The 20571-nt window shown below is 38.7% G+C and overlaps 1 protein-coding gene across 1 annotated transcript; it reads left to right on the top strand.

Annotated features, from left to right (window-relative positions):
• Positions 1-7604: 7604 nt before the first annotated feature.
• Positions 7605-7931, top strand: LOC118492073 (putative glycine-rich cell wall structural protein 1). The gene has a single exon (XM_035989844.1). It carries the CDS (start codon positions 7605-7607, stop codon positions 7929-7931), a length of 327 nt encoding a protein of 108 aa, XP_035845737.1.
• The last annotated feature ends 12640 nt before the right edge of the window (positions 7932-20571 follow it).

The following is a 20571-nucleotide window of genomic DNA, read 5'->3' as shown; positions in this document are numbered from 1 at the left end:
AATATAAAGGACAAAACTTGAAATTCACTCTATCAGTAATTATCAAAATTACTCTACAAATGATCCTGTAAAGTAATTTTGATCTTTATAGGGTAATTTTGCAAAATGTTCTTGTAGAGTAATTTTGATCTTGTAGGGTAATTATCAAAATTACTCTACAAATGTATCAAAATTACTCTACAAGTGTATCAAAATTACTCTACAAATGATCCTGTAGAGTAATTTTGATCTTGTAGAGTAATTTTGTAATTTTTTTTAGCATTTAGTTATGAGGTTTAGCTTTATGGTTTAGTTTTACCATTTAGTTGGGGGGGGGGGTAGGTTTTTTTTTTTGGTTTTTAAGGGGGCGGGTTAGGTTTTTTTTGTGAGGTATAGTTTTTTGATCAAAATTACTCTACAATTACATTTTACAAAATTACTCTACAAGAACATTTTACAAAATTACTGTACAGGATCATTTGTAGAGTAAGTTTGATAATAACCCTACGAGCGAATAATTACGAAAATGTCACCGCGTTTTTTTGCCTTTTTCATGCTATTCGTACGTTCAGTACGTTAAAGTTATTTGTACGGAAACTTTATTCTTATTTCTTGTTATTAATATATTTTGTTTGTGCAATCTTGTAGCATCAATAAAAAAACCACTTCAGAGTAGTATTAGGATCAAAAGCCTCTAGTTAACTTAACTTGCTATCCGATTTACCACAAAAACGTACAATAGTTGTTGGAAAACAATGTTAAACACGCATTTAATCAACCCAGAAATTATGCAAAGAAGAATTAAATATCATAATCGTAAGTGTCTAACGTCTATAAAGTGAGATGGAGATGTTGTCCGTTGAAAGAAACAATTGTTTCACTAATTTTCTTGGCATGTTATCAGAATGATCGTCTTTCACTCTTTCTCGATCTCCAAATCGCTTCTAAAGGTTGGTAATAAAATCGGTAATTGTATATTTTAAATCTGAATTTCATATTAGTATCGGACTACTTTTAAAGGTCTTTTGGAATTTATTTATTTATTTATTATCATTATTATAATAAATTAATTGTCATGCTTTAAGATAGCAATATTTAATGATTGTGTATTATTTTTGGGATGTAAAAAAGCAAGGTTGGGGAGAAAAATTGGGGGCTATATGCTACATATAGACCTATATACAACGTATAGTTATTATTGTTATTATTATTATTTAAATTTTAACATGTTTTTATAAAATGTTGTTTTTCAACATATTTTTATAAACGTTGTTTTTTGTTAACGGGTCTGCCTCAGTCTACATTTGTCAAATCTCAATTAAAAGGTTTGTCTAGATCTACATGTTAAGTTCTACAATAAACGTGTTAAGTCTAAGTTAATGGGTCCGTTTCGATAATCAACTAATCGTGTTCGACTTATTATTTATAAATTGATTTATTTTTTTTTATAAAATGCTGTTTTTCAACATGTTTTTATAAATATGAATGTGTTGTTTAAGTAGGTTTTTTAAATATTTCTTTAAAGGAGATGGCCTTTACTAACCGCTTAAACCCATTACGCTCAAAAGGGTCAAGGTGAATGAGTGGGATGGGTTAAGTCGACCAGTAAAACCCACTAAGTTCATTTACAATGTAAAATTAACTATTATTAAGCACCTCCCGCGTTGCGACGGGGGCGAGCACTAACGCCACACTACTGTCAGCGACCACCGACACTGAAGTTGCGGTGTTAATGCGAAGAAATAAAACCGAAACGTAAAACATATAATAAAATAACTAAGTTTATCTAGGACTCGCGCGTTACGATTAACCCGCGTCAATTTTTTCTCGTTTGACAGGTTCATCGTAATCTATATATAATATATATCATTACCACTATACAAACCATAATGCATACATTACAACAACCATTGCATCAATATGTTGCAAATTATATTTATACAAGATTTTGGCTAAATTAATTAGATTATTATAAATAATAATAATTTACAAATAAAACAACACAACTTTGAATGGATCAAACCGATTGAATATGGTAAGATAATGAAACCATTATTTGATTAGGGTACAACCATTTAAGCACAATTTACAACCATACATGCATACAAAACAGATTGAATTTGGTAAGATAATGAAACCATTATTATTTGATTAAGATACAACCACTTAAGCACAACTTAAAACCGATATTTGATTAAGGTACAACCATTTAAGCACAATTTACAACCATACATGCATACAAAACAGATTGAATTTGGTAAGATAATGAAACCATTATTATTTGATTAAGATACAACCACTTAAGCACAACTTAAAACCGATATTTGATTAAGGTACAACCATTGAAACACAACTTACAACCAAATATGCAAACAGATGTTTCAAATTAATAGTATATAAATTGTTTTCTTATAAGGATGGGATTTTTTTTCTAAAAAATAATTCATATAAGTAAAATGTGTACTAAACACGTTAATATAAAGATTTTATGAAAACGATACAATCAAAGTAGAAAATATTTTAATATACTATATTAGTAGGAAAATATATAATCACTTTTATTTTCCTAATCTCAAGAACTTCACCCATTATTTATTCTATCCATCCGCAACCAGCCCCTTTGTTTGAGTACGTGTATATCACAATTTTTTTCTTCATGGAGGTTCTAGTTATTAACTAATCTTTGAATGCATGACATGTGAATTTGTTAGTTTGTATGTGCAATTTGTTGATTTAATACAATGAAGAATTTCCTTTGTATCACTTGTCTTTAATTTCTTTACTATTTTTTTATTATTATCTTTTGTGTGTATATATGTATGTCCCACATATGACTTTAATATACTACTGATTTAATGTTAGTATTTTGAGTCTTATGATTAATGTCTAAACACGTTCAAGACGGAAGTAATTTGATATATAGAACTCAATACAGTAGATAAACATGATAAGAACAAATCAACACAGATTGTTATTCAATACCGAAAGACTTTATGTTATGTGAGAAATCAAGTGTGATTTCTCATCTCTAACAAAACTTATCTCATCAAACGAATGGCCTATCTATTTATAGACATCCTCAATTGACTGGGAGCTACAGTTGAATGGGTTTCAATCGATTGACATCATCAATTGATTGGTTCATTCGTTTGATATTGTTTAAATGAAAGGCTCAATCGTTTGACCTTAGTCAAACTTATGACATACATTCAATCAAATGACTCATTTAATTGACACGTTCACTCGTTTAAACAGACTTACAACTACATATTTAATACAGACTCGATTTATCTTATTCGCACACTAACGGCCACACAAATATGCATTAACACTTAACAGTTACAATAAGTTCCATTTGATTATTAGTTTGTTACTGTAAACATATACCATACTTATAAACAACTAATTGCACTATGGTGTGTACATATAACTCATTTGTTTATACAAACTTTAACATGTAACTTCTTTATATAAAGATTGAGATTAGGATCAAATACAATGTCTTCTTAAAATAAGAAGTGCATAAAGGGTCCTAAAAAACCCACTAAAAAACATAGAAAATGAAACCTGAACTAAAGAGTTAAACTTATTAGGTTTTTGGGTGGTGGTGGGATGGGGTGATGGTGGGATGGGGTGGTGGTGGTTGTTTAGGTTTTGGGTGGTGGTGTAGTGGGTTTAGGTTTTAGGTTCTTGGACACTTGTCAGTCTATAAAGACTTCTAACACTTCTTACTTTTAGGAGCCTTTGTAGAATAACGTAACCCATTATTAATACGATCGGCTGTTTGGCTTTGTGTTTTGGTTCATATACATTTAAGTGGATCATGCAAGTGTTAATCATCTAAGATTCTATTGTTATCTTTTGTACCATATAATATCTACTAGCCTAAATGTTTATATGCCTCATTTATCTTGGATTTCTATTTACCAATAAGATTTCATTCTTTGCAACAGTTCCGGACAGGTTGTGGTTTTGATGGAGATCTTCGCCATTTTTCTTGGCCTTGACTGGGTCAACGCCCCAGGTCTGTGTGTGGTTATCATACCGGCACTGCTGCTTTTCTCTGCTAGCATCTCAGCGTGCGGTTTTCTTCCATGTGTTAAAAACAAAAGGTTTCGTTTAGTCTTACATTATGGTACATACACCTTTGCCGGTCTGGCACTGATTTGCGGTAGCAACAGTTAGGGGTGTTCAAAACTATCCGTATCAAAAAATCCGATCAGAATTATCCGAATCCGAAATATCCGAAAATTCGGATATACGAATTTTCAGATTCGGATTCGGATAATAATTTTATAAATTTTCGGATATTTTGGATATCTGAAAATTTAATTTTTATTTTTTTCGGATATCCGAATATCCAAAATATCAGAAATATCCGAAAATATTTGAAAATATCCGAAAAGTATCCGAAAATATCAGAAAAATATCCGAAAATATCGAAAAATATTCGAAAACTTATATTCGGATATTCGAAACTATCCGAAATATCCGGTTTTGAATATAAAAATAATAATAAAAAATAAAAATTAAATAAAATAGGATATTCGGATATCTGATTCACTATTCGATCGGATATTCGAAATTTTGGATATCTGAATTTCGGATACGGATTCGATTAGTGAAATCTGGTATCCGAAATTTTCTGATATCCAAAATTCGGATATCCGAATTTTTGGATATCCGATTTTGAACACCCCAAGCAGCAGTTATGATTTTCGTCAGTGTGAAGAAGAGGGAAGGCTCCAACCCCCGGCCACCGCCAATGCCACTACCCCCGCCTCCATCGCTATTATTTCCATCCCCACCCTTGCCCCTGCCACCCCCACTACCCATTCCTCCACCACTATTATTTAATATTTTTTTTATTATTATCTTTTGTGTGTGTATATGTATGTCCCACATATGAGTTTAATACACTACTGATTTAATGTTAGTATTTTGAGTCCTACGATTAATGTCTAAATACGTTCAAGATGGAAGTAATTTGATATATAGAACTCAAAACAGTAGATAAACATGATAAGAACAAATCAACACAGATTGTTATTCAATACCGAAAGAGTTTACGTTATGTGAGAAATCAAGTGTGATTTCTCATCTCTAACAAAACTTATCTCATCAAACGAACGGCCTGTCTATTTATAGACATCCTCAATTGACTGGGAGCTATAGTTGAATGGGTTTCAATCGATTGACATCATCAATCGATTGGTTCATTCGTTCGATATTGTTTAAATGAAAGGCTCAATCGTTTGACCTTAGTCAAACTTGTGACATACAGTAAATCGAATGACTCATTCGATTGACACGTTCATTCGTTTAAACAGACTTACAACTACATATTCAATACAGACTCGATTTATCTTATTCGCGCACTAACGACCACACAAATATGCATTAACACTTAACAGTTACAATAAGTTCCATTTGATTATTAGTTTGTTACCATAAACATATACCATACTTATAAACAACTAATTGCACTATGGTGTGTACATATAACTCATTTGTTTATACAAACTTTGACATATAACTTCTTTATATAAAGATAGGGATTAGGATCAAATACAATGTCTTCTTAAAATATGAAGTGTATAAAGGGTCCTAAAAAACCCACTAAAAAAAAAAACATAGAAAATGAAACCTGAACTAAAGAGTTAAAGCCATTAGGTTTTTGGGTGATGGTGGGATGGGGTGGTGGTGGGATGGGGTGGCCTATTATTAATATTATGGGCTGTTTGGCTTTGTGTTTTGGTTCATGTACATTTGAGTGGATCATGCAAGTGTTAATCATCTAAGATTCTATTGTTATCTTTTGTACCATATAATATATATATATATATATATACACACACACACTTGCCTAAATGTTTATATGCCTCATTTATCTTGGATTTCTATTTACCAATAAGATTTCATTCTTTGCAACAGTTTCGGACAGGTTGTGGTTTTGATGGGGATCTTTGCCATTTTTCTTGGCATTGACTGGGTCAACGCCCCAGGTCTGTGTGTGGTTATCATATCGACACTGCTGCTTTTCTCTGCTAGTATCTTAGCGTGCGGTATCCTCCCATGTGTTAAAAACAAAAGGTTTCGTTTAGTCTTACATTATGCTACATACACCTTTGCTGGTCTGGCACTAATTTGCGGTAGCAGCAGTTAGGGGTGTTCAAAACTATCCGTATCCAAAAAGCCGATCCAAATTATCCGATATCCGAATCCGAAATATCCAAAAATTCGGATAGTAATTTTATAAATTTTCGGATATTTCGGATATCCGAAAATTTAATTTTTATTTTTTTTGGATATCCGAATATTTGAAAATATCCGAAATATCCGAAAATATCAGAAAAATATCCTAAAATATCGAAAAATATCCGAAAACTTATATTCGGATATTCGAAACTATCCGAAATATCTGGTTTTGAATATAAAAATAATAATAAAAAAATAAAAATTAAATAAAATAGGATATTCGAAATTTCGGATATCCGAATTTCGGATACGGATTCGGATAGTGAAATCTGGTATCCGAAATTTTCTGATATCCAAAATGTGGATATCCGAATTTTCGGATATCCGGTTTTGAACACCCCTAACAGAAGTTATGATTTTCGTCAGTGTGAAGAAGAGGGAAGGCTCCAACCCCCGCCACCGCCAATGCCACTACCCCCGCCATCGCCAATGCCCCTACCCCCGCCTCCATCGCTATTATTCCCATCCCCATCCCCATCCCCACCCTTGCTCTTGCCACCCCCACTACCCATGCCTCCACCACTATTATTCCCACCCCCATCCCTGTCCCCACCCCTGCCACCGCCACAGCCAAAGCAACTGCCACTGCCACTGCCACAGCCACAACCACCATCACCAACCCACCACCCTCACCCCCACCCCCACGAGTACCACCCTAGCTGCTTCAAATAATGATTGGTATCTAATAATTAATATATTAGGAAGAAAGGGAAGCGATGCAACATCTGGACAGTTTATAGTGACTGACTACTAACTAATCTTCAAGGCGGTTGTAAACGTCTCTGCCCCACAAAGTTATCCGGTTACATATCTACTATTCATAGATTCTTATGGATGAATGGAAAGAATGGGGATAATTTACTAGGATTTTAATGTTTAATGTTTAAACTGAGATTTTATATAAACTTTGCTTAGACCCCTTGTGCCGGTTAAAACATGATTTGGTATGTTTGGTTTTACCAGACTGGTTGACTTTCTTCATGTTTTTGATGCATGAAACTTGTATAGATGTAGTAGATATTAAAACTAAACATACCAAATTATGTTTTAACCGGCACAAGGGGTCTAAGCAAAGTTTATATAAAATCCCAGTTTAAACATTAAACATTAAAATCCTAGTAAATTATCCCCATTCTTTCCATCCATCCATAAGAATCTATAAATAGTAGATATGTGACCGGATAACTTTGTGGGGCAGAGACGTTTACAACCGCCTTGAAGATTAGTTAGTAATCAGTCACTATAAACTGTCCAGATGTTGCTTCGCTTCCCTTTCTTCCTAATATGTTAATTATTAGATACCGATCATTATTTGCAGCAGCTAGGGTGGTACTCGTCGGGGTGGGGGTGAGGGTGGTGGGTTGGCGATGTTGGTTGTGGTTGTGGCAGTGGCAGTGGCGGTGGCGATGGCAGAGGTGGGGACGGGGATGGGGGTGGGGGTGGGGGTGAGGGTGGTGGGTGGTGATGGTGGCAGTGGAAGTGGCTGTGGCAGTGGCTGTGACAGTGGCAGTGGCTGTGGCAGATGTTGTGGTTGTGGCGGTGGCGGTGGCAGTGGCAATAATAGCAGTGGAGGCGGAGGTGGTGGCAATGGCGGTGGCGGGGGGTTGGAGCCTTCCCCCTTCTTCACACTGACGAAAATCATAACTGCTGCTACTACAATCAGTGCCAGACCGGCAAAGGTGTATCTAGCATAATGTAAGACTAAACGAAACCTTTTGTTTTTAACACATGGGAGGAAACCACGCGCTAAGAGGCTAGCAGAGAAAACCAGCAGTGCCGGTGTGATAACCACACGCAGACCTGAGGCGTTGACCCAGTCAATGCCAAGAAAAATGGCGAAGATCCCCATCATAACCACAACCTGTCCGTAATTGTTACAAAGAATGAAATCTTATTAGTAAATAGAAATCCAAGATAAATGAGGCATATATAAACATTTAGGTGTCACACCCCGAATTTTCCACGTGTCACCGGTGGGCCCGGTGGGGGATTAACGTGACGTAGTTGATATCATCATAGTCAAACAACACAAATTATAATGCACAGCGGAAGCAAAAGAAATAGATTTATTTCAACCATCGAATGTAATATTTAAGTATCACAAGTAGTCGAAATAGATCCACAGGCGGATCGGAATAAAAGGAGAAAATTGTTCAACAGATAAATGCATCCCAAAGCTTGCGAGACTCTATGATGCTAAGGAGGGACCAGCCTATTACGTATAGCACTTGCACTTAATCTTTTTGGGGAAAATACGTCAGTTTACACTGGTAAATACAATTTAACTGACTCATTTTGAAAAGGTTTTAAAAATTGATTTGAATGCACAAGGCACAAAACATTTTATAACTTGGGAATAATTAATCAAAGTTAATCTTGTAAAAGAATTACATGTTCGTTATGCGTTCAGTCGCCCGAGTCGTGTCGGGTTTAAGGTTAATTGACACACCACTTAGTATAAGTCCGCGGCGGGAAGCCAACGTTTATACCTTAATAATGGACATAATACCGGGTGTACGCCTACACCCGGGTGTCAAGGTCGTGGCCAAAAATGATGCCAAGGATATCCGGGACATGGTCAATAAGCTCCCAAAGGCGTAAAACAAACAAAACCAAGTTTTCAAACGGGTCACATTGATAATACCCAACTACTAATGAGTTGGGGTCAATTGCCCGACCAAGCGGTATTTTATATACCGTACCCCCAAGCCCGTATAGGGAAAATAAGTTAAAAGTATTTACCTGAGCAAGTATAAACCACAAAAGCAAAAATGCAAGTGTCTTTTACTGGGCTCCTATTCTGGAACGAAGGTTTATAATAACCTATTAGAATCCTAACGGGTCTTTAACATAGCCTAAGCTTAGACCGGTTAGTTTCGAAGAATAAATATGGTTTAATCGCGAGGAAGGCGAAAAACCGAAATGGAATGTGACTTAGACCCTACAAGCTTGGATACTTGTATTACATGGGTAAACTAAACACATTCTGGATTTAGAGACTAAGATGATATGATTTGACCCGTTTCGGCTAATATGCGTGAACTAGTCACATAAGCCGATCCGAACGCGAAAGTGCGTAACGAGTAACCATATAAGTCATATGCAAGTTTCCTGAGATTATATGCACCAAATGTGTTGTAATATCAGTAAGGTATGCCCAATTATGCCCCAAATGGTTTTAAATTCAATTTACGCCTTATAAGGGTATTTTGGTCATTTTAAAGGGTATAAAAGAGTTAAACTAAGATTCTGAGTCTTATATCTGAATAAATCAGTATTTATACTTAGTTTATCATGTTATAACAGTAGGGTATAAAGTTTTTGTATAAAATCTAAGTTTAAATAGGCTATGCGTTAATTACGCTAATTATTCACTAAGAAGGCTTCTAATTACGCTAACGAGCATAACTCTTAATCTAGACTTCAAACTGATGTCAAATTTTGGGAACAAGTTTATAATTCAGTAACTAAGATGTCTACCCTTTTATATTTTCAAAAATCATGATTTTTAGACCTTTGGGCATAATGGTCAACATATGTGCATTTAACGGAATCATGCATATGAACAAGATATATAATGAACCGAGTTGTATAATCACTGGAGGATATACTAACATGTTATTAGGTCCAAAAGAAGCTATAAGGCAATCTTAATCTTGACTAAAACGGGTCAGAACTGAAAGTCAAAGCGAAAGTCAAACTATGAGACTTTCGGTTCCGAACCGGGTCTAAACAGAAAATTGTCGAGTTGAACATGTTGGAACATGTTCTTATACTTATTACCAAGTTATATTAATGTTCAAACAGGTTACATGCAACCTACATTGCTAATTATGTATTAATTTGAAATTAAGCATCCTGTTGACTTTTTATAGTTAGCTTTGACTCGACAATTGACATGCTTAGAGTGGGAATCTGGAAATACCCTTTTAAGGATTTGTTACCCACTTAATTACCTACTTAGAGGTATCTTTAATTCGTGATTTGACAGAGCACATTATGATTAATCACGAAGTCAAACCTTAATTACGATGGTTTGACTTTTACTTAATTAGTTAAGCTAGAATGGATTAAAGGAGGTTAAGAGCACTTACAAGAGTCCTAAGAAGGATTAGGGACCTAAAGAAAATGGGCTGCTGACCAGGAAAGCTCCAAGAGTGCCCTTGAGTGAAGTGTGAATGAGCAAGTCCTAAATGGTCACCACTCAAGTCCCTTTTATAGTGAACTAAGAGGCTTTAGATCATGCCAAGATAGTCTAGGATAGTTAGGAGATGATCCCAGGTGTCCCTAGAGAGCTATTTACTGCCTAGCAAGCCCATGGTTTCAAAATTTTACGTTTTAAGTCGGTTAACACGCTAAACAGGCAGCTGTCCATTTTCTGCTGCCAGCGACCTCCTTACGGACCGTAAGCACAAGGTCTTGCGGTCCGTATGCTCCTCTTACGGACCGTAAGCTTAAACCTTTACGGTTCGTAACCGACCCTTGCGGAACATGCCCAGGTAGCCTGCTTACGGACCGTAAGCCAAAGGCCTTGCGGTCCGTATCCGATGACCAGAGACAAAAGTTTAGGAACTTTTAAGTCTTGACCATGCAACCTTGAAATGTCGGAATCCCCATGCTTTTACTGCAATGTAGGGCCCATTAACTCAGACCTTGCATGCTTGCATGCCTTCTACCATGCTCCCTTCAAAATTTTGGATTCTTATGGGATATAAATGACGGAAATAACAAGAAGGTCTTGGATTCTTTAATAATTGGGCAATTTTATTTAACCACTTCCAATTGCCTTTAAACAAAGGTTAAAATCAGAATTTTATTTAGAGTTTTGAAGTAACATTCCCAATAATCCAATTTCCATATAAAAGATGGAACTCCATTTATTTAGAACAATCCGGTTAGTATATAAGATGTTTCGTCACACAATTGATGGGTCTTGGGACTTAAAATTCGAGTCGCTCAGAGGTGCTTTAATAACATGTCACCCTTGGGCCGTTCAGAGGTATTTTTAAGAACATGACGCCCTTTTTAAAATCCTACCATACATCTATTTACTTGATCCGGGTTCCTGACACGTGTCCTCCATGACACGTGTCTTTATTCTATTGAACATGAATTTTCGAGGTGTTACATCCTCACCCCCTTAAAAGAAATCTCGACCTCGAGATTTACTGAAACAATTGAGGGTATTTCTCCTTCATCGTGGATTCTAACTCCCACGTATAATCAGGACCTCTGCGGCCCTCCCATCTGACCTTGACAATGGGTACATACTTCCTTCGAAGCTTCTTTACCTGCCGGTACTCAATCGACACAGGTTTTTCTATAAACTTTAAGCTTTCGTCTATATGCACATCCGTATGCGGTATGACTAGCGATTCATCAGCTAGACATTTCTTCAGATTGCAGATGTGGAACACGTTATGAATACCACTAAGCTCCTCTGGTAAGTTCAACTTGTAAGCCACCGATCCTACACATTCGATGATCTCGAATGGTCCGATATACCTCGAGCTTAACTTACCTTTCTTGCCAAATCTCATTACCCCTTTCCATGGTGATACCTTGAGCAAAACTTTATCGCCAACCTCGAACTTGAGGGATTTTCGCTTACCATCAGCATAGCTCTTTTGCCTATCACGGGCAACTTTTAGGTGCTCACTAATCTGGGTAATCTTGTCCGTTGTCTCCAGGACTAATTCTGGTCCTGATAACTGAACGTCTCCTACCTCTGCCCAACAAATGGGTGTTCTGCACTTTCTACCATACAATGCCTCAAAAGGCGCAACCTTAATGCTGGTGTGGTAGTTATTATTGTAGGAAAATTCGATCAGAGGTAAGTGTCTATCCCAACTTCCTCCTAGGTCAATCACGCATGCACGAAGCATGTCCTCCAAGGTTTGAATAGTACGCTCACTTTGCCCATCCGTCTGGGGATGATAAGCTGTACTAAAATTCAATTGCGTACCCAGGGACTTTTGGAAACTCTTCCAGAAATGAGATGTGTATCTGGTATCCCTATCGGAGATGATAGATACTGGTACGCCATGCAGGGATACAATCTTATCCACGTACAGTTGGGCTAGCATGTCAGAACTGAAAGTTTCTCTAATGGGTAGGAAATGTGCTGACTTGGTCAGTCGATCAACTATCACCCAAATAGGGTCATTTCCTTTCTGCGTCTTAGGCAACTTGGTGATGAAATCCATTGTTACCATTTCCCATTTCCAAGTGGGAATTTCAGGCTGTTGTAGCAATCCTGACGGTTTCTGATGCTCGGCCTTAACTTGAGCGCACGTCAGACATTTAGCCACATGGGTGGCTATAGACTTTTTCAAGCCTATCCACCAATAATTTGCCTTTACATCCTGGTACATCTTATCCGCTCCAGGATGAACGGAATATCTGGAGCTGTGGGCTTCCTTAAGGATGACGTCTCGAAGTCCTCCATAAACAGGAACCCATATTCTTCCATTTAGTCTCAGGATTCCGTCCTTGCCATATGATAACTGCTCTTCAGTTACTCCTAGCTTTTCATTAGGGTAGTTAGCTTCTAATACTGCCTCTTTCTGTGCGGCTAACAACCTTTCATTTAGACTGTTCCTGACTTCAATGCTTTTGGCATTGATCCTGATTGGTTTTACCCTCTCCTTTCTGCTCAAGGCATCTGCGACTACATTAGCCTTGCCTGGATGGTATCTGATTTCACAATCATAATCATTCAGAGTTTCCATCCAACGTCGCTGTCTCATGTTCAATTCTTTCTGGTTGAACAGGTGTTGGAGGCTTTTGTGATCGGAATAGATCACACATTTGGTACCATATAAATAGTGTCTCCACAACTTTAGTGCAAATACAATGGCACCCAACTCCAGATCATGGGTGGTGTAATTCTTCTCATGCACCTTCAACTGTCGTGAAGCATAGGCAATGACCTTGCCTTTCTGCATTAACACACAACCCATTCCGGTGTGTGATGCATCACAGTAGACTACAAATTCATCAATCCCATCAGGTAACGTCAACACGGGAGCGTTACTCAATTTCTGCTTCAAAATGTCGAATGACTCTTGCTGCTTAGGTCCCCAATTGAACTTGCTATTCTTGCGAGTCAGCAAAGTTAGGGGTGCTGCAATTCTTGAGAAATTCTCGATGAATCTCCTGTAGTAGCCTGCTAAACCTAGGAAACTGCGGATTTCCGTAGGCGTCTTTGGCTCCTGCCAATTCATGATAGCTTCAACTTTAGCGGGATCCACCTGAATACCGCGCTCACTGACCACATGTCCAAGAAATTGGACTTCTCTCAACCAAAATTCACATTTTGAAAATTTTGCATATAGCTTTTCTTGATGAAGCAATTTCAAAATGCAACGGAGGTGCTTCTCGTGGTCAGCTTGATTGTTGGAATAAATGAGAATGTCGTCGATGAAGACGATGACAAACTTGTCCAAATATGGCTTACAGACGCAATTCATGAGATCCATGAATGCGGAAGGTGCGTTAGTGAGCCCGAAAGGCATCACTAGGAACTCGTAGTGACCATAACGAGTCCTAAACGCAGTCTTGTGCACATCTTCGTCCTTAACCTTCAACTGATGATATCCCGACCTCAGATCTATCTTGGAGAAATATCTTGCCCCTTGAAGTTGATCAAACAAATCGTCGATCATGGGCAAAGGATACCTATTCTTGATAGTAACCTTGTTAAGCTCTCGGTAAGCGATACATAATCGCATCGAACCGTCTTTCTTCTTGATAAATAAGATCGGCGCTCCCCAAGGAGACGAACTAGGTCTAATGAAACCCTTGGCTATCAAATCGTCTAGCTGTGTTCTTAATTCCTTCATCTCCGTAGGTGCTAGTCTATAAGGTGCTTTAGCGATAGGTGCAGCTCCAGGAATGATATCGATCCAGAATTCCACTTGCCTGTCTGGTGGCAAACCAGGCAGTTCTTCTGGAAAAACTTCAGGGTACTCCGAGATAACGGGAATGTCCTCAATCTTGGGCTTCTGTTCATCAATGGTCACTTGTGCCATATAGATAACACAACCATTCTTCAAACATTTGGATGCTTTGAGCATAGACACTTGCTCAGGCAATCCATGATGTGTATCTCCCTGAATGGTGAGAGGCTCACCGGATGGAGTCTTGATTACTACTTGCTTCCTATTGCATACAATCTGGGCTTGGTTATGCGATAACCAATCCATGCCCAATACTACATCGAAACCGGCTAACTTAAAGGGTAGCAGGGAAAGAGGAAAAGAGTGGTTCCTAATGGATATAGCACATCCATCTAATACAGTTGAGACGGTCTCTAAAGTTCCATCTGCCAACTCTACCTCATAATTTGCACTTAAGGCTTTAACAGGCAATCCTAATAGCTCACAGAATTTACTATCCACAAACGATTTATCTGCTCCAGAATCAAACAATACTCTGGCGTAAACGTCATTAATGAGAAACGTACCAGTTATGACGTCATCGTTTTGGATGGCCTCCTGCACATTCATCTGGAAGACCCTGGCATTGGTCTTCTTCCCATCTTCAGTCTTCTTGACATTCTTTGGGCAGTTGGTCTTGATGTGCCCCTTTTCATTGCAACTGTAACAAGTTGCATCTTTCAACTTCTTGCACTCAAGAGTTCTGTGCTCAGAAGACTTACATATCCCACACATCTTGGGTTGGGATTTCTGTTCGAACCTGCACCTCCCAAAATGGTGCTTCCTGCAAACCTTGCACTTGGGCCTATCGCCCGACTGTTGCTTGCTCCTCCTGGCCTCAGATCCCTTCTTACTGTCACGGTTTCCCCTATGTTTCTTGCTCGATCGACGTGAATTATCATCTTCACGTTTCCTCTTGTCAGAATCCGCATTCTTCAAGGTTCTTAGTCTCACTGCATCTTGAGTGAGGGACAGAGATAAATCGGTTACAGATCTGAATGTGATAGGTCTAGAGGCCTTCACACTAGCCTTGATTTCTGGGGCTAAACCCCCAATAAAACGCGCGATTCTCTTGGGTTCAGGGGTTACCAGGTAAGGAACCATTCTGGACAAGGTGTTGAAACTGGTGAGGTATGCCTGGCAGTCTAGGTTTTTCATAACCAAAGATAGGAATTCAGATTCTATTCGTTCAACCTCATGCTGAGGGCAGTAGTTATCCTTGACAAGAGCAACAAATTGTTTCCAAGACATATTGTACAAGGCAACCTTTCCAGAAGCCTGGATCAACACTCCCCACCAAGCTAGAGCCTCACCCTTGAAAGACTGGGATGCAAACTTAACCATATCCCTTTCAGCACAACCACTGATGTCTACCACTGTCTCTATCTCATCAAGCCATGTCATGCAGTCTACTGCCCCTTTTTCTCCAGTAAACTCCCGAGGTTTACAAGATACAAAATACTTATACGTGCAACCCTTAGCACGTGGGGCTTCATCAAACACAATCTTCTTGGGGTGAACACTGTTTTCATTCGAGGAGTGTCGGTCATCATCTTTGTTAGATTTGGGTGGAGTAGGTGGTGGTTTGTTGTAAGCTTCAGAATGATTCTTTGGTTTAGCATGCGGTGTAGGTAAGGTTCTACTACAGGTCTCACTGTACTCACTGTACTGTCGTTCTAAGGCTTTTGCAACCACATCATTCACAATTACTTTTAACTCAGCACCAGTTACTAGGAATTTTGCATCATCACGGTTCCCTACCGGATGGCTATTGACTTCCTCTGATCCAGCCATGTAGCTTCAATTGCTACATATAAATGATGGACAAGGTTTTAACTCAAAGGCTCTTATAGTATTTTATGTTTTATTAACCAAGGTTTTAAATTGCCATTTTAGGTTAATTCGTTAAAACATTAGGATTTTACTATTATCCTATGATACTTTATTATTGGCACAAGGCCTAGTCACAAGGACAGTTAAAATAAATAATTAAGATTTTATAGTATCTAGGTGTGTTAGGTTGAATCATAGTTCATTTCCATTTAATAACAGGGAGTCATAAGCTACCACTGTCCTTAGTCACGGAGGACATTTAATTATTGCCCACAGGCACTTCACTTCAAAGAAGTGGTTAAATAATTAAGGGAATTTAAAATTAACCCTTTATGAGAGATGGCCTGTGTGACTGTACTGATTCACAGTTTGCCAAAATCATTAACATACTAACAGATGTTAATAATTGGAATCTATTGTGTGGGTTGTACCATCTTGACCAGGTTTGCAATAACACAAAGGCTAGGTTTTACCTCCAAGATTCTTTAATAATCAACGCAGAATAGTCCTAAATTGAGATGTTAATTATGGATCTTAACCTAATTATGGAACTACCATCTTGGCCTTGTTTTATAAACCAAAAGGCTAGGTCTTGATTCTCTTTAGATTTTACCAAATTTAATATAATGGCAGATCCTTTTAATTTTCATTAATTTTCATATTTCATGCAGATAATTAATCAAAATGAAAACTTAATTAAACCATCTCATAAATTGTCTTAAACAAGTACAACATTTGCCCAAAACGGGACTTCTACAAAAACAAATGCCCACGCAGGGGCGGAATTCAAGAACAAACCCACGCAGGGGTTAACTAACCAAACATGCTCACGCAGGAGCAGAGTACAAAATAACAAGCTCACGCAGGAGCTGAATACTGAAGCAAAAACTCCACGCAGGGACTGAATTACAACTAATTAAAAATAAAAAGGATCTTCAATAGTCCCTCCTTTTGGACTTTCCCTTGATTAGATCTGATAGTCCTTTGAAGAATCCTCTGTTGTGTCTGCGCTCAGTCTGAATCTCCCGTTCACAACGGTCTAGCCTCTCAAGGACTTCTTGCTGGCGTTCTGGAGGAATTATCTGTGGATGTGGCGGCTGATACACAGGTGGAGGAGGTGGCGGATGTTGGTACCCAAAAGTCGGGTAGCCAGTAGTCCATAGGCCACCATAAGGCCCCTCTGGGTGACTAGCGTTGTAATCCCATGCTTCCTGATATGGATCCACACTAGCGTAGTTGTAGTTGTAGTGGGTATGCGCCGGTTGCTCAAAAGGATTATACGCCGCTGAACCGGCGTAAGCAGGGATTGGGTTATCGAAACCCAACGGTGGTGCCACAGGTACTGAGTTGATTTCTGGAATGGGGCTTGATGGACCCCCCAATTGTGGTTCTTCTTCTTCCTCCTGAAGTGGCGGATAATGGCTGCCACTTGATGGTTGGGGTGTGCTGATGCGGACACCCCCTCGCACGGACATCCGTGCGTTTGACCTCCTCCGCCTCGGTGGCTCCGGAGGCGGCTGCTGTTCCACTGGTGGTGGTGGTGGCGGAGTAACTGCCACGAAACGAGAATCCTGAGAAGGATCCTGTTGCTGTTGCTGCTGCTGTTGTTGCTGCTGGTAGGGGGACGAGTGGTGTGAGGGGGTAAAATACCAATCGATGTTTCGGAACCTCTCCTCGTAGCTGTCTAGACCGCGATAAGGCGATCCGTGGAAAGATGATCCGTTAGAGATCTCTATCGGGTGGTTGGGCGTCCCCGTAGCAGGCTCCATAGGGTCAGTATCCTCGTCCATATCGTTATCCCCAGAGAAGTGGTCTTCCGGTCCAAGTGGGTTAAAACCCACGGGTTCTGGAAAAACGTTGGCCGGATTGAACCGGCTCTGGAAGGTTGGGGTTGGGTCACCAAAGGAGTGGTGAGAGTTGGATCTCTGCAGAGGTATAAGGGCTGGTGGTTGGTCGTTGGGCTCGTTTTCTGATTAGGGCCCAAAGGAGTGCTGGTAAGAAGGTGAAGAGCTAAGGGAAACTGACCGTCTCCCGGGTTCAATATAGAGCCTCCATGGCTCTTGCGGGCTGGTGCTCATAGTAATGGATGGGGTTCGCCGGTGCGAAGGCCCGGCTTCGTGATCATGACCCGTGACGGGTCCCTTGCCTCGAACGCGGAGAAATCTTGGTGGCATGATGACCTGCATACATGATTTAAATAACAACCACAATATAATTATAAAAGACTCAAAATAAAACAAAACAGAGTTGGTCCTATGTTCAATGTCTAGACTTGGAGCTCGAAGAATGTGCAATTTGTGCACTGAGATTAAACACAAAAGGCTAGTGTTTAATTCACTCAGTGTTGGCTCTGATACCAACCTGTCACACCCCGAATTTTCCACGTGTCACCGGTGGGCCCGGTGGGGGATTAACGTGACGTAGTTGATATCATCATAGTCAAACAACACAAATTATAATGCACAGCGGAAGCAAAAGAAATAGATTTATTTCAACCATCGAATGTAATATTTAAGTATCACAAGTAGTCGAAATAGATCCACAGGCGGATCGGAATAAAAGGAGAAAATTGTTCAACAGATAAATGCATCCCAAAGCTTGCGAGACTCTATGATGCTAAGGAGGGACCAGCCTATTACGTATAGCACCTGCACTTAATCTTTTTGGGGAAAATACGTCAGTTTACACTGGTAAATACAATTTAACTGACTCATTTTGAAAAGGTTTTAAAAATTGATTTGAATGCACAAGGCACAAAACATTTTATAACTTGGGAATAATTAATCAAAGTTAATCTTGTAAAAGAATTACATGTTCGTTATGCGTTCAGTCGCCCGAGTCGTGTCGGGTTTAAGGTTAATTGACACACCACTTAGTATAAGTCCGCGGCGGGAAGCCAACGTTTATACCTTAATAATGGACATAATACCGGGTGTACGCCTACACCCGGGTGTCAAGGTCGTGGCCAAAAATGATGCCAAGGATATCCGGGACATGGTCAATAAGCTCCCAAAGGCGTAAAACAAACAAAACCAAGTTTTCAAACGGGTCACATTGATAATACCCAACTACTAATGAGTTGGGGTCAATTGCCCGACCAAGCGGTATTTTATATACCGTACCCCCAAGCCCGTATAGGGAAAATAAGTTAAAAGTATTTACCTGAGCAAGTATAAACCACAAAAGCAAAAATGCAAGTGTCTTTTACTGGGCTCCTATTCTGGAACGAAGGTTTATAATAACCTATTAGAATCCTAACGGGTCTTTAACATAGCCTAAGCTTAGACCGGTTAGTTTTGAAGAATAAATATGGTTTAATCGCAAGGAAGGCGAAAAACCGAAAAGGAATGTGACTTAGACCCTACAAGCTTGGATACTTGTATTACATGGGTAAACTAAACACATTCTGGATTTAGAGACTAAGATGATATGATTTGACCCGTTTCGGCTAATATGCGTGAACTAGTCACACAAGCCGATCCGAACGCGAAAGTGCGTAACAAGTAACCATATAAGTCATATGCAAGTTTCCTGAGATTATATGCACCAAATGTGTTGTAATATCAGTAAGGTATGCCCAATTATGCCCCAAATGGTTTTAAATTCAATTTACGCCTTATAAGGGTATTTTGGTCATTTTAAAGGGTATAAAAGAGTTAAACTAAGATTCTGAGTCTTATATCTGAATAAATCAGTATTTATACTTAGTTTATCATGTTATAACAGTAGGGTATAAAGTTTTTGTATAAAATCTAAGTTTAAATAGGCTATGCGTTAATTACGCTAATTATTCACTAAGAAGGCTTCTAATTACGCTAATGAGCATAACTCTTAATCTAGACTTCAAACTGATGTCAAATTTTGGGAACAAGTTTATAATTCAGTAACTAAGATGTCTACCCTTTTATATTTTCAAAAATCATGATTTTTAGACCTTTGGGCATAATGGTCAACATATGTGCATTTAACGGAATCATGCATATGAACAAGATATCTAATGAACCGAGTTGTATAATCACTGGAGGATATACTAACATGTTATTAGGTCCAAAAGAAGCTCTAAGGAAATCTTAATCTTGACTAAAACGGGTCAGAACTGAAAGTCAAAGCGAAAGTCAAACTATGCGACTTTCGGTTCCGAACCGGGTCTAAACAGAAAATTGTCGAGTTGAACATGTTGGAACATGTTCTTATACTTATTACCAAGTTATATTAATGTTCAAACAGGTTACATGCAACCTACATTGCTAATTATGTATTAATTTGAAATTAAGCATCCTGTTGACTTTTTATAGTTAGCTTTGACTCGACAATTGACATGCTTAGAGTGGGAATCTGGAAATACCCTTTTAAGGATTTGTTACCCACTTAATTACCTACTTAGAGGTATCTTTAATTCGTGATTTGACAGAGCACATTATGATTAATCACGAAGTCAAACCTTAAGGAGATGATCCCAGGTGTCCCTAGAGAGCTATTTACTGCCTAGCAAGCCCATGGTTTCAAAATTTTACGTTTTAAGTCGGTTAACAGGCTGAACAGGCAACTGTCCATTTTCTGC

The sequence above is a fragment of the Helianthus annuus genome, chromosome 5, assembly GCF_002127325.2.
Source record: "Helianthus annuus cultivar XRQ/B chromosome 5, HanXRQr2.0-SUNRISE, whole genome shotgun sequence".
Classification (NCBI taxonomy): domain Eukaryota; kingdom Viridiplantae; phylum Streptophyta; class Magnoliopsida; order Asterales; family Asteraceae; genus Helianthus; species Helianthus annuus.
The sequence above is the reverse complement of the archived record's forward strand: the minus strand, read 5'-3'. Positions and strand labels throughout refer to the sequence as shown.